The sequence below is a fragment of the Lacerta agilis genome, chromosome 12, assembly GCF_009819535.1.
Source record: "Lacerta agilis isolate rLacAgi1 chromosome 12, rLacAgi1.pri, whole genome shotgun sequence".
Taxonomy (NCBI): domain Eukaryota; kingdom Metazoa; phylum Chordata; class Lepidosauria; order Squamata; family Lacertidae; genus Lacerta; species Lacerta agilis.
This window is the reverse complement of record NC_046323.1, coordinates 53,037,324-53,051,265: the sequence shown is the minus strand read 5'-3', so window position 1 is coordinate 53,051,265 and position 13,942 is coordinate 53,037,324. Positions and strand designations below refer to the sequence as shown.

The 13,942-nt window shown below is 46.0% G+C and overlaps 1 protein-coding gene across 1 annotated transcript in view; it reads right to left on the bottom strand.

Moving 5' to 3' along the window:
• Nucleotides 1–688: 688 nt before the first annotated feature.
• The window catches only part of LOC117056152 (cytochrome P450 2C25-like), a 14,852-nt gene continuing 1,598 nt past the window's right edge, over nucleotides 689–13,942 (bottom strand). Inside the window, 8 exon segments of the mRNA XM_033166321.1 lie at nucleotides 689–1,114; nucleotides 3,003–3,144; nucleotides 5,694–5,881; nucleotides 7,163–7,304; nucleotides 7,644–7,820; nucleotides 9,658–9,818; nucleotides 12,081–12,230; nucleotides 13,202–13,364. Of these exon segments, the coding sequence (XP_033022212.1) occupies nucleotides 933–1,114; nucleotides 3,003–3,144; nucleotides 5,694–5,881; nucleotides 7,163–7,304; nucleotides 7,644–7,820; nucleotides 9,658–9,818; nucleotides 12,081–12,230; nucleotides 13,202–13,364 (1,305 nt within the window). The 3' untranslated portion in view covers nucleotides 689–932.

Here is a 13,942-nt window from a genome sequence, read left to right as displayed (position 1 = left end):
GCTTGACAGCCATCTGTCAGGAATGCTTGGATGGTGTTTCCTGCTTGGCAGGGGGTTGGACTGGATGGCCCTCTATGATTCTATGATTCTCTGATCTCAAACAAACGCTGGCAGTGTGGGCTCTCTGAAGGAAACCTGATTCATATGTGGTGGTCATGCCCCAAAATAAAAGAATTCTGGAAAGTTATATACGATGAACTGGAATTTTTTTTTATATAAGGATAACTTTTTCCAAAAAAAAACCCTGAGGCCTTCCTACTTGGAATCGTTGGTAGAGAGTTACCAAAAATGCAAAAGAATTGTTTTTGCACACAACTGCAGCCACAAGAATCTTGGTTGCACAGAACTGGAAGGGGGAGAGGGTTCCTACTAAAGCACAATGGCAGAATAAAATGACGAATAGGCTGAGAGGCAATATAAATCAAAACTTTATTCAAAAATTGGATATGTTTTGGAGATATTTAATGAAATACAATAGCGGTGTGGCATCTTATGACGGCGTTTGGATGAATTCTGTATATATGATAGCAAAAGGTTTCGTAAGTAGTAATAAATTTTAAGATTATGTAATTAGTATAAAGTGTCAACCATGTACACAACTGGAAAACAGAAAAGCTAAATACAACATAAAAAGGTATGCTGTGACGAATTGTATTGTATAGAACAGTCTTTGATTTGTATTTTTTTCTTTTTTCATAATGCCATCTATAACAACGTAATGTTGTCAAGCAAACTTAATAAAACAAATTTAATAAAAAATAAAAAATGAGATCGTCTCCCCAAAAATGGCACCCGAGAAGCGCCTCACCCAATTTCACTCCTATAGTGACGTTTAATCAACCAACCAATTAACCAACCAATTAATTGATCCTCACAGAAGCCAGGAACCCTTGTGAGAGGGCAAAGAGGACCACCGGAACGGAGCGTGCCGCTTAGCGTGGAGCAAAACAGATGGAGACTTGGTGTGGGATGTTCCCCAAGCCGCTGACCTCTGGGGTGAGGTCAATTTTGGTGACTCCCGGAGGGTGTTTGAGATTAAAACTCTGCAGGATGGTGGTGACATACAGGAAGAGCTGCATCCGGGCCAATCCTTCACCCAGACAGATTCTCTTCCCTGCGGGAGGAAGAAAGGAGAAGCTGTAGTCCAGGTACTTCACAAATCTAGCCGGCTTTTAAAAAGGATTAGAAATATTCATGGAGGAGGAGGAGGTGGAGAAGAAGAAGAAGAGGAGGAGGAGGAGGAGGAGGAGTTTGGATTTGATATCCCGCTTTATCACTACCCCAAGGAGTCTCAAAGCGGCTAACATTCTCCTTTTCCTTCCTCCCCCTTCTGTGAGGTGAGTGGGGCTGAGAGACTTCAGAGAAGTGTGACTAGCCCAAGGTCACCCAGCAGCTGCATGTAGAGGAGCGGGGAATCGAACCCAGTTCACCAGATTATGAGGCTACCGCTCTTAACCACTACACCACACTGGCTCTCATTGGCTGAAGATGCTGCAGACCTAGCATGCAAGAGACCTAGCATTACATAATGTCTCTCTCCTGCTCAACCCTCCCCACCAACCTTTAGGTATCTGAATCCATGCAAAGCAGAAAGATACATAAAAACACAACTTAGCCCTATATTGGACAATTTGCTGTGATGCCACAATAACTGTCTGGATGAGCCAAGGCAGAAGAAGAAGAAGAAGAAGAAGAAGAAGAAGAAGAAGAAGAAGAAGAAGAAGAAGAAGAAGAAGAAGAAGAAGAAGAAGAAGAATAGGAGGAAGAGGAAGAAGAAGAAGAGCTTGGATTTGATATCCCGCTTTATCACTACCCGAAGGAGTCTCAAAACGGCTAACATTCTCCTTTCCCTTCCTCCCCCTTCTGTGAGGTGAGTGGGGCTGAGAGACTTCAGAGAAGTGTGACTAGCCCAAGGTCAGCCAGCAGCTGCATGTGGAAGAGTGGAGACGCGAACCTGGTTCACCAGATTATGAGTCTACCGCTCTTAACCACTACACCACACTGGCTCCTGAATTCTGATAATGCATCTTTGTTACCTAGATGGAGGATAGAGATTGGGCTAAAGACTTTGGTTACAGTGAATATACAATTAGAAGATTGGGGGAAAGCTATGGAAAGAAGGTATAAACTTTACAGCGTGTAATGCTTTGAAAGAAAACATAATGGAAATGGTGTATAGATGGTACACAACACCAGTAAAGTTGGCCAAAATGTACAAAGTAAGTAATAAATGTTGAAAATGTAAAGAAAAAGAAGGTAACTTTTACCACATGTGGTGGGATTGTAAGAAAGTAACATGCTTCTGGGAAATGATATATAATGAGATGAAGAAAATGTTGAAATACTGTATACATTTGCAAAAAAAAACCAGAAGCATTTTTACTTGGCATTGTAGGACAGAAATTAATAGACAGGACAAAAATCTGTTTTTATATGCAACTATAGCAGCGAGAGTATTACTAGCCCAACGATGGAGACAGGAAGAATTACCAACGAAGGAGGGTTGGCATATAAAACTGATGGAGTATGCAGAACTGGCACTTGGCTGATTGGCTGTTGCCATTTGGGTCTCACCTGCCGCGTAGCAAATCGTCACAACTTGTAAGGTTGTGGATAGGCTCTGGTTCAGGTGATAGGGGTGGCAGAATGCTCTCGCCATCCCAATGTGAAGGGTATTCAGTTAAAGGAATCCAGGGACTCAATGGTTTGGTCAACCCTGAAAGGGGTTGTGCCCGTGCCTGAGTCCAGGGGGCATATGGGTGGTGGACTAGCCTGACCCCGGCTTTCCAGGTGTTCACCCTAGGCTGACCTATGCTGGAGCCCTGGGTCAGCGCTACCTGCAAGGGTGCAGGGAGCTAGTCGAAGCAGAGCCTATGCAACCACTCACTTGCTGTAATCAATAAAGTTGTGGCCTAAATTCTGCCAAAAAACCAAACCAAAATTTTGAGTCTTGTCTGATATTATTTAAGGGGGAGGTTAAAGGAAAAGGTAGAGCTCCCCACCTGTGGAAAAGGGCATGTCAGCTCTGTTCTTCTTGAAGTTCCCTTTTTCATCCAGGAAATGTTCTGGGGTGAACTGGTAGGGGTTGTCGTATTCCTTGGGGTCGCGCAGTACAGAACTCAGGATGGGGAAGACAGAGGCACCCTGTTGGGGAAAGCCAAGGAGGCAAAAGACATCAAGCCCTAGTTAAGAAGAGCTGCTTGTGGTTCTCTTCCAAGGTGCTAATATTCAGGCAGCTTACAGTGAACAGAGGTGCTCCAGAAAGCAACTCCTCTCTAACGAACTATTCAGAACTGGTAAAGTAAACGGCGAAAATAAGGAATCAATACCATGGACAATTTACGGGAGAGTGGAAGCCTTTTTTATTTTTGGATTATTTTTTTGGGGGGGGGAACATAGACAAATGAAATCGTGGGCAGGATTTGAGATGTGAGCAGTGGGAATAAAACAATAATATATGAAATAGGGGAAGATGTATCCAATGAAATAGGTCAGGCACGTCCAACAGGTAGATCGTGATCTACCAGTAGATCACTGGACGCCTGTGGTAGATCACTGGTAGATCACTGGCTCCCCCCCAAAGAAGCTCAACATTTTTGCCCCCCCCCAAAAAAACGGGGCCTTCCTCTTCCCTAAAAAAGCTAAACAACTTTGACCTTCACCCCTGAAAAATGGGGCTTTCCTCTTCCCTAAAAAAACAACTTTGAACTGAACCCCCTAAAAGGGGGTAGATCACTGCCAATCTTTAACTCTGTGAGTGGATCTCAGTCTCTTGTGAGCTGGCCAACTCTGAAACAGGTGATATATAACAGAGGAATATGTATTAGGTGAAACGTCTGATATCGTGCAGGAAGTTGGTATAAAAACGGCACGGAAAGGGAGGTGGGAAGTCAAATCACAAGAGAAACGGGTAACAAATTTGAAATCTGGAATGAGTTAGGTTAAAGTTATGAAAAGCTAATAAAACCTTAATACAGACAGTAACTCCGCTCCAAACCCTTAAAGGCCTGAAGCATTGGGTTGAGAAGCGGCCAATGTAATGGTTGCAAAATTTGTGTAAAGTGGCCTGAACATGTAAATGTAGCCTGGCCTCAAGGGTGAGGCTCCTGGGGCCACTGCAGTGTACCCCAAAATCCTTTTTGTTGGGGGGGTCAGCCCCCCAATGTTCAGAAGGCCCTGCACATGACATCAGGACATTGTGATGTTGCGTCCGACCCCCTCAATTCTCCAGAGAAACTGGCGCCTCTGTCTGGCATTAACACAGGGTTGGGCAACCTTGGGGCAGGGAAAAAATGCAGGCATTCAGGGGTCTCTCTCCAGCCCTTGGTACTATCTCCAGCCCTGCTCCACACCTGCCCCGAGTGCTTTTGCCCACCTGGAATTTGTCCTTGAGCCATGACAAGGTCTCCTGACTATCTGGGTGCACAGAGACATGTGCACAGAATCCGCTTGAGTTCCGCGTGGTTGAACACAGCTAACTATACAAAATTCAGGGACGCGAGTGGCACTGTGGTCTAAACCAGTGGTTCTCAACCTTGGGTCCCCAGATGTTGATGGACCACAACTCCCATCAACCCTACCTAGCAAGACTAGTGGTCAGGGATGATGGGAGTTGTAGTCCAACAACATCTGGGGACCCAAGGTTGAGAAAGGCTGGTGTAAACCACTGAGCCTCTTGGGCTTGCCGATCGGAAGGTCGGCGGTTCGAATCCCCACGACGGGGTGAGCTCCCGTTGCTCAGTCTCAGCTCCTGCCCACCTAGCAGTTCGAAAGCACGCCAGTGCAAGTAGATGAACAGGTACCGCTCTGGCGGGAAGGTAAAGGTGTTTCCGTGCATTGCTCTGGTTTCGCCAGAAGCGGCTTAGTCATGCTGGCCACTTGACCCGGAAGCTGTACACCGGCTCCATCAGCCAATAAAGCAAGATGAGTGCCACAACCCCAGTCGTCTGTGACTGGACCTAACTGTCAGGGATCCTTTACCTTTTAAAGACAAAATTCAGAGTCACATTCATTGCTTGGCCCACTTCTCCATCTGGGTCTGTCCTTCACTTGATGTGCCCACCCCCCAAAAAAAGTCTGTCCACGAAGCAACACGGTCATTGGGCACAAGAAGTTTCCCCATCCTTGTCCTAAAAGTAAAAGCTCTAATTGGGGGGGGGGTTGACCTTGTCTCTAGCGCATGCGCATGTCAGGGCACGCTCAAAAACATTAACCAGCACACAGCACATAGCCTGCCACTTCATATCTTGAGCAGATGATGATTGATTTGAACTTTTGACAACAAGGGGTCAGCAAACTTTTTCAGCAGGGGGCTGGTCCACTGTCCCACAGACCTTGTTAGGGGACAGACTCTGTGCATGCATAAATCGTGTGCGCGTCGGGTTGTGATTCCGGGTTAGCAGTGTTTGTAACCCGAAAAGTACGCAACCCGGAGCATATATAACCCGAGGTATGACTGTACTTAATTCGTTCCGGAGTTCCGTTCTTAACCTGAAATTGTTCTTAACCTGAAATTGTTCTTAGCACCACTTTAGCTAATGGGACCTTCCACTGCTGCTGTGCTGCCAGAGCACGATTTCTCTTCTTATCCTGAAGCAAAGTTCTTAACCTGAAGCATTATTTCTGGGTTAGTGGAGTATGTAACCTGAAGCGCATGTAACCTGAAGCGTATGTAACCAGAGGTACCACTGTACCTTGGGGATGAAATAGCCTTCGATTTCGGTGTCGTGTTTCGCCACACGGCTGAACCCTAAGGGGACGAGATCCAAGAATCGCTGGGCTTCGTGGAGGACGGCTTCCGTGTAAGGCATCTCAAGGCGGTCCTTCATGGCAGGCGGCCTCTCCTGTCCTATCACTTGGTCTATTTCCTTTTGGATCTTTTCTGGAAGTGGACACAAAAGGAGGAACGTCCGGGTCACATCACGGCAGATTCAGGGGGAAGGGGGCGGGGAGAAAGCCGGTTATTGCTACCCCATTCTGAAACCTAGCAATGTCACCCTAGAACGTTTCCCCTCAGGAGAGTATGGCCAAACTGCTCCCGAAATCCAGCATCTACTCCACCCCCCTGCAATGTAGGAATCTCAAATAAAGCATCCATGACAGATGGCTATCCAACCCCTGCTTCAGAAAACCTCCAAGGGCATTGAGTCCCCAACCTCCCGAGGCAGTCAGACAGCTCTAACTTTCAGAAAGTTCTTTCTGATGTTTAGTCGGAATCTCTTTTTTTTGTAACTTGAAGACATTGGTTTATGTCCTAGCCTCCAGAGCAGGAGAAAACAAGCTTGCTCCATCTTACATGGATATTCAGATATTTCAGATAATATCCTCCAGATATTTGAAGATGGCTCTCATATTTCCTCTCAGTCTCCTCTTATCCAAGCTAAACATATGCAACTCCCTCAACCGTTCCTGAAGGTTTGATTTCCAGACCCTTGATCATTTTGGTCACCCTCCTTTGCACACATTCCAGCATGTCAATATCCTTAAATCGTGGTGCCCAGAACTGTACACAGCACTCCAGGTGTTATCTGCCCAGGCAGAATAGAGCGATACAGTGGTACCTCAACTTACGAATTTAATCCGTTCCGAATGCACATTCGTAGGTCGAAAAATTCTTGTCGAAAAAAGTGATTTCCCCATAGGAATGCATTGGAAACGAAAAATTCAGAAAAATTTGTAAGTCGAGTAAACCGCATCTAAAATTCGTAAGTCGAGTAAACCCCATCTAGAACTGCCAACGGATGTCCTTTGGATGTCAAAAAATTCGTAGGCGTGCGGGCACTTTTTTCATTCGTAAGTCGAAAAATTCATATGCTGAGTAATTCGTAAGTCGGGGTACCACTGTACTATGATTTCCCTTATCAGGACACTTTAAATCACCTGAGAGCACTGTTTGTGTAGCAATCTTGCCAGCACTTGCTTGCAGCTCTCTGTTTAAGTTAACTCCACCCCTAAAAGCTGAGCCATTTTGATTGCTTTTCTCTCGAGACAAGATTCTGCTATTTTCTCTCACCCATCTCCACTTATCTTGTAAATAGTTCCTGCATGAATAAGGCCTTTGAACTACAGAAACTGTAGTTCAAAGGCTTTATTTCACCCAAGCTCTAATTCACCCAAGCTGCAAGGACAAGTGCAAGTACAGTTAATTCAGTGGTTAGTCAACCTTGCACGGCTGGGTGCTCAAGCAGGATCATGAGGGTAAATCTCAGGGTGGTGCTTGTTGTTTCTGTCCCAGCGAGGAATATGTCATAAACTGCCATGTTCAAGTTCTCTCTAGTGAATTCAGTCTTGGGGTTCTGCTGCTCCTGGAAATGGGGGGGGGGCACAGATGAGATCATCCTCTACACCAGGAGCCCGACATGATGCTTCACCAAGACTTTTTTTTTTTTACCAAATCTATAAACTGCTTTTGTAAAAAAACAAAAATTCACAACACAGTTTACAAAAAGAACAAAACAATCACATTATCAGTAAAGCCAGTTAAATTAGCTATTTAAAACATTTTTTAAAAAAAATCAATGAGAAGCAAAACCAGATTAAAGCACATATCAACATTCTACATATCTGGGTAGGCTTATCTAAACAAAATTGTATTTAGCAGGTGCCTGATTTCAGACATATAAATCCTCTTTTCCATGTCTCACCTGCTCCATTTTGAGGAGGAAGGAGTCTATGAAGTCCCGTGGAGCACTGGGATCTAGACTTCTCTCATGATCTTTCACCTTCTGGGCTAAGAAGACCTGGATGTCCCCGAGGTTTTTAAATAACGTTTGATGAGGACCAGGCAAGTAGTCTAGGACCCTGGGGAAGATGTTGTAGAGCTGAGAGAAGGGGGGGGGGGACACATGTACAGACATGGTGGTGAATCAGCCTTGGTGAGTTTGAATCTCTTCAGCAAACTAAAATAAACCGCACCGCCAGAAACTAACATTTGACACAGCTCAGAAGCATCCCAGACCCTGAGATTTCAGGGCCCAAACCTGAGACCCAGGACCCCGTGATGTCACAGGGCTGGGTCCTGGAAACGCAGGTTAATTGGGAGAGGAGAGCTGAGGAGAGCAGACAAACTGACAAGCTGGAACGTGTCCAGAGGAGGGCAACCCAAATGGTCAAAGGCCTGGAAACGATGCCTTAGGAGGAACGGCTTAGGGAGCTGGGTATGTTTAGCCTGGAGAAGAGAAGGTTAAGGGGTGATATGATAACCATGTTCAAATATACAAAAGGGTGTCATCTAGAGGAGGGAGTAAGGTTGTTTTCTGCTGCTCCAGAGAAGCGGACACGGGGCAATGGATTCAAACTACAAGAAAGAAGATTCCACCTAAACATTAGGAAGAACTTCCTGACAGTAAGAGCTGTTCGGCAGTGGAATTTGCTGCCAAGGAGTGTGGTGGAGTCTCCTTCTTTGGAGGTCTTTAAGCGGAGGCTTGACAGCCATCTGTCAGGAATGCTTTGATGGTGTTTCCTGCTTGGCAGGGGGTTGGACTGGATGGCCCTTGTGGTCTCTTCCAATTCTAGGATTCTTTGATTCTATGACCCTGCAGAGTCTCTATGCTATCATTTGCAGCTGGCTCCTGAATCGAGCAAGCTTGATTTCGAGTCATGCTTTCCAGCAGGGTCTGCCTGCCCAGGAGGCGGATTGAGGCAGCTGCCTCGGGTGGCAGAATCCCATATAGAAGCAAGGAGAAAAAGGGGCGGCAGCTCCTGGGGAGAGAGACCTCATGAAAACTCACAGAGCTCGTTCAAGATCAGGGCTCGGCAAACTCACCAGGTCTCGGACCGGTTCCTCCAGCGCTGATCGCGTGGCGGGTCGGAGGGCGGGGGAGCGTGCGCCCATACGCGTGCGCAAGCACATTTCCGGCGCACTTCCGGGTCAGCGGAGCACTGGCAATAGCTTGTGTGCATGCACACGGGCCTCCTCATGCACACAAGCTATTTCCGGTGCTCCGCCGACCCGGAAGTGGGGAGCTGTGGCGCACTGCGCTGGTAAGAGCAGGCAGTGGCAGCAGGCGGCAGCGGTCGCCGCGTGCCAGATAACTGAGTCCCTCGGGCCGCATCCGGCCCGCGGACCTTAGTTTGGGGACCCCTGTTCAAGATCTTGCTGCTGCTTCTCACTCCTCACTACCCATCGCCACAGGAGACTCCTCACGCACTACCCATCGCAAGGAGCAGTGGCTGGCGGCTTCTGGGTTCTGGAGAGATCTTGTGGATCCCTCAGAGTTCCAGTAAGCACGGCTTTGGCGGTGCAGGGGAGCGGCAGTGGCAGGGGTAGTGGCAGCAGGCGGCTAGCTTCCCATTTGCCTCTACAACAACAACAACAACAACAACAATTTATTTATACCCTGCCCATGTGGCTGGGTTTCCCCAGCCCCTCTGGGCAGCTCCCAACAAAATATTAAAAACACGATAAAACATCAATCTTTAAAAACTTCCCTAAACAGGGCTGCCTTCAGAAGTCTTCTAAAAGTCAGATAGTTGTTTATTTCCTTGACATCTGATGGGAGGGTGCCACCATCGAGAAGGCCCTCTGCCTGGTTCCCTGTAACCTCACTTCTTGCAGGGAGGGACCCGCCAGAAGGCCCTCAGAGCCGGACCTCAGTGTCCGGGCTGGACGATGGGGGTGGAGACACTCCTTCCTCTGCTACCCAGGGTCCTCCTCACCTGCCCTGCAGCGGAACTCTCCAACCGGAAGCTTTCGATCAGCAAGCAGAGAATCCGGCGGTACTCCGGGTCATTGTAATCGAACCGTTCTCCGAGGAGGATGTGACTGATCACGTTGCCCGTTGCGCAGCTGAACAGGACAGCTGGGTTGAAGGGCTGGCCTGGCAAAGGAATTCGAGTCGGGAGGTATGGTGTCAAGGCATGCCCCAGCCGGAAAAATGCACACGGCAGAGGGTTCTCTCTTTATTGTCACATAAACAATTGTCAAATTCTACAGCTCCAAATACTGACGCATGCCAGTCTGGCATCTAGGCAGCTATTCTCTCTTTTTAAAATTAATATATTTTTATTGCTTTTAAATATTGCATCACCAAAGTAAGAAGAAAATATAGCACCCATCAGTTAACAAAAATATGTTACATAAAAAGCAAAACGTTGCCCAAAAATAAATGTTACATATAAATAAAATAGAGTTGTTCCATACTTTAAGACTCTCTCAGTGTGGGTCCTTCATTTCCTCAATAACTGCATTATATTATATTATAGCTATATAATATAATTGCATTATATTATAGCAATTAACTTAAGATATATTGTCTACATTCTTCAAAGGTAAAGGGACCCCTGACCATTAGGTCCAGTCGCGGACTCTGGGGTTGCGGCGCTCATCTCGCTTTACTGGCCAAGGGAGCCGGCGTACAGCTTCCGGGTCATGTGGCCAGCATGACTAAGCCGCTTCTGGCAAACCAGAGCAGGGCACGGAAACACCATTTACCTTCCCGCTGGAGTGGTACCTATTTATCTACTTGCATTTTGACGTGCTTTTGAACTGCTAGGTTGGCAGGAGCAGGGACCAGGCAACGGGAGCTCACCCCGTTGCGGGGATTCGAACTGCTGACCTTTTGATCAACAAGCCCTAGGCTCTGTGGATTAACCCACAGCGCCACCCATGTCCCCTCTACATTCTTTATAACCTATTATATTGCGAGAATTATTATAAAGCATGTTAAAGGTTTCATATGGGAACAATGTTCTTTTAAATGTAATCTATAGCTATCCGATTCTTTATTGAAGTTTTGGCTTGTCTGGTTCCTAATTTTCCCTGTCATCTTTTCCAGTTCTAAATATTCAAACAGCTATTCTCAGGTCTATGCTCTATGGAGCTGCTGCAGCAACTGGGGACCACTCTCTCTCCACCAGTTTATGTCCCTTCCCCTGACAGGCTGGAGACTGTGCCTGTGTGGAAACTTCCTTTGCTCATCCCTCTTCAATCCCCTCCTGGTTCTGGGAGACAGTGGTGCAGGAGAGGGTGGGGTAGCCTTCACTTCCTCGCTTTTTTTCTGACACATCCTATGGACTCTGAAGCTTCCCCTGCCTCAAACGCCCGCCTTCTGGCTAGTACAGTTCCTCACCGATCACTGGAAATGTAAGTATTTTGCCTCGTACCTAAGGGACCGCCTCTCCAAAATAATCTTTTGGAGGTCCCGAGCAACAAAGATGCTAGGTTGGCCTCAACTAGGGCCAGGGCTTTCTCAGTATTGGCCCCGACTTGGTGGAACAGTCTATCACAAGAGACCAGGGCCCTGTGGGATTTGGCATCTTTCCGCAGGGACTGCAAGATGGAGCTGTTCCACCTGGCCTTTGGGTTGGTTTCTGTTTGATACTTATGCTTCATTCTTTTATTGGTGGCCTATTTGAAAATGAGACTGCAGTTTTAATTTTGAATTTTTTAATTTGTATTTTAATCTGTATTTTAAATTGATTGTTTTTATGTTTTTGCTGTGATTTTAATTAGTGTTAGCCGCCCTGAGCCCGGTTTTTGGCTGGGAAGTGCGGGGTATAAATAAAAATTTATTATATTATTATTATTATTCATAGTTTTTACTGCTACTGTTGCTGTGAACCATTTCAAGATAGTAAGTAAAGTATGTATTTAAACTTACTTCCCAGGTTGTTGTTCCCTGACTCTTTATCCAGCAGGGTAAGAAAAGCTCTAGGGCAGGCATAGGCAAACTCCGACCCTTTGGGAATACAATTCCCATCACCCTTAGCTAACAGGACCAGTGGTCAGGGATGATGGGAATTGTAGTCCCAAACATCTGAAGGGCTGGCGTTTGCCTATGCCTGCTCTGGGGCCTTACCAGAGCCCTCACACCAAAGCTCGATCGGAGCTTTGCACAGGTGGGAAATAAATAGAAAGTGGGTTTCGTTTACTCCCCATTTATTTATTCCTGCCCGCGCAAATACGTGAAATAAGATGTGAGTTACCTGTAATCGTAACAGTGAATGGGCAGGTGATCTTTACTACAAGAAACAAGAGGAAGCTGCAAAGTTTCCCCCCCCCCTCAACACAGTATTACTTAGTCTAGATTTTTATATATTAAAAAATGCACCCAAAGGGCAACCTATTTGCACGTACTCACCGTTTTTGGCCCTGAGCTCCTTCATCAGGTACCCTGCCTCTTCCTGGATCCTCTCCTCAATGTTCTTCTTCCCCATCCCAAAGTTCCTCAAGGTGGTGAGGGAGAAGCGGCGGAGCTGGAGCCAGCGCTCACCATTGGCCATGATGATCCCTGCAGAAGAAAAAGCCATGATCAGAAAAAGGATAGTGTCGCGTCTGTTTTGCTTAAAGCAAATGACATAACAAAAAAGCAAATGATTGTATTATTATTATTATTATTAATTAGAGTGTTGCGAATGCATAAAGGCAAGATGAACAAGTTGCGTTGGAGGAAACGTAATTTAAAATTATGATTTATATGGATAGATAAAGGACAAATAAGTCTGCTGGATTAACCAGGGAAGTGTTATAGCTAAACTGAAGTCTAAGCAAGGATCGAACGTGCAGTCAACTGAAATTGAGAATGGATGGAAAACGAACAGAAATTAGTTTTATTTGTGAAATTAGTTTTTATTGTGAGCAGCAAAGGATGCAGGGAACGAAAACATATTGAAAGGGAGCATCAACTTTTAAATTTGTGTTAAATTTCAATTAATTTGTTGTTTATTTGTTTTTTAAAAAAGGGAAATAAAAATAATAATAATTGGCAGGAAAGAGCTCAAGGACACTTTCCAGCCAAGCAAAAACTGTTGAAACGGGTCCAGTGAAATGTGGGGCCTACAGAGATGAGGAGTGTGGCCTGGGGAGCATTTCGAGGGCCAGACAGAAAGCTCTGGAGGGCCACATCCAGCCCTCAGGGCTGAGATCCCCCCCCCACCCTTGGCCTAGAGACCCTTTCCACTTTTCCACCCAGGCTAACAGTGCCCCCCTTATGTAAGAAATGCAATACTGTGGTACCCCTGGATGCGAACGGGATCCATTCTGGAGCCCCGTCCGCATCTTGAGCAGTCCGCATCCTGAGCGCCACATCTGCGCATGCTCGCTGGGCACTTCTGCGCATCCGTGTGACGTCATTTGACGTGTCTGCGCATGTGCGAACTGCCGAACCCGGAAGTAACCCGTTCCGGTACTTCTGAGTTCAGCGCATTCGCAACGCGCGCCATTCGCAACCCGCAGCGATCGTATCTAGAGGTATGGCTGTACCTAGTCCTCTGTTGGTCTTATCTGCTGACGGCACGCTGCCCCGGTCGAGAAACTCATCTGCATGATCAACGAGGACCTTCTTCACTAGTTCATAGCCAAAGAGAACCACGGTCTGTTCTGAGCCAAAATACACGGTGAAGATCGGCCCATATTTTTTGCTCATCTGCAAAGACAAAGCAGGTAAGAGAGGGAGAAGGCATCAGGGTGCTGGTGATTGCGGAAGACCAGCGGCCGTGGTGGCCGTGGGAGAGATTTTGGGGTGTATTTCTGGTCTGTACCAAATGAAAGTTAGATATAACCCGAGGATAAGATAGGCTGTAGAGTAGAAGATAGATGATTAAGTTAGAAGATGATAAGGATTAAGATAAGACATAAGTGTGAGCAATTAGGCAATGTTAGAACAAAAGTTAAGAGGTATGATATAGTAATGAATTTAATGTTAAAAATAGAATAGAATTATAGGAAATTTTGGAGGTTACAAAAAAGGTATATACAAGGAGGAGGAGGAGACAGGAGGAAGTCCCACTATGATGTGAGGAAGGATCATAATAGAAATGTAATAGGCTATTGTTTGTGTTGTATTTTTGTGTATGTTGTTTAGTTTAGTTATGTTTTTTCTTCTTTCTACGTATGCTTTTAGTTAAAAATTTAATAATTTTTTTTTTTTTTAAAGTATTTCTGGTCTGTACCAAATCTCTGCTAGAGCCCATTGAAAAATTATCTCCCATCTTCGGCCCTTAA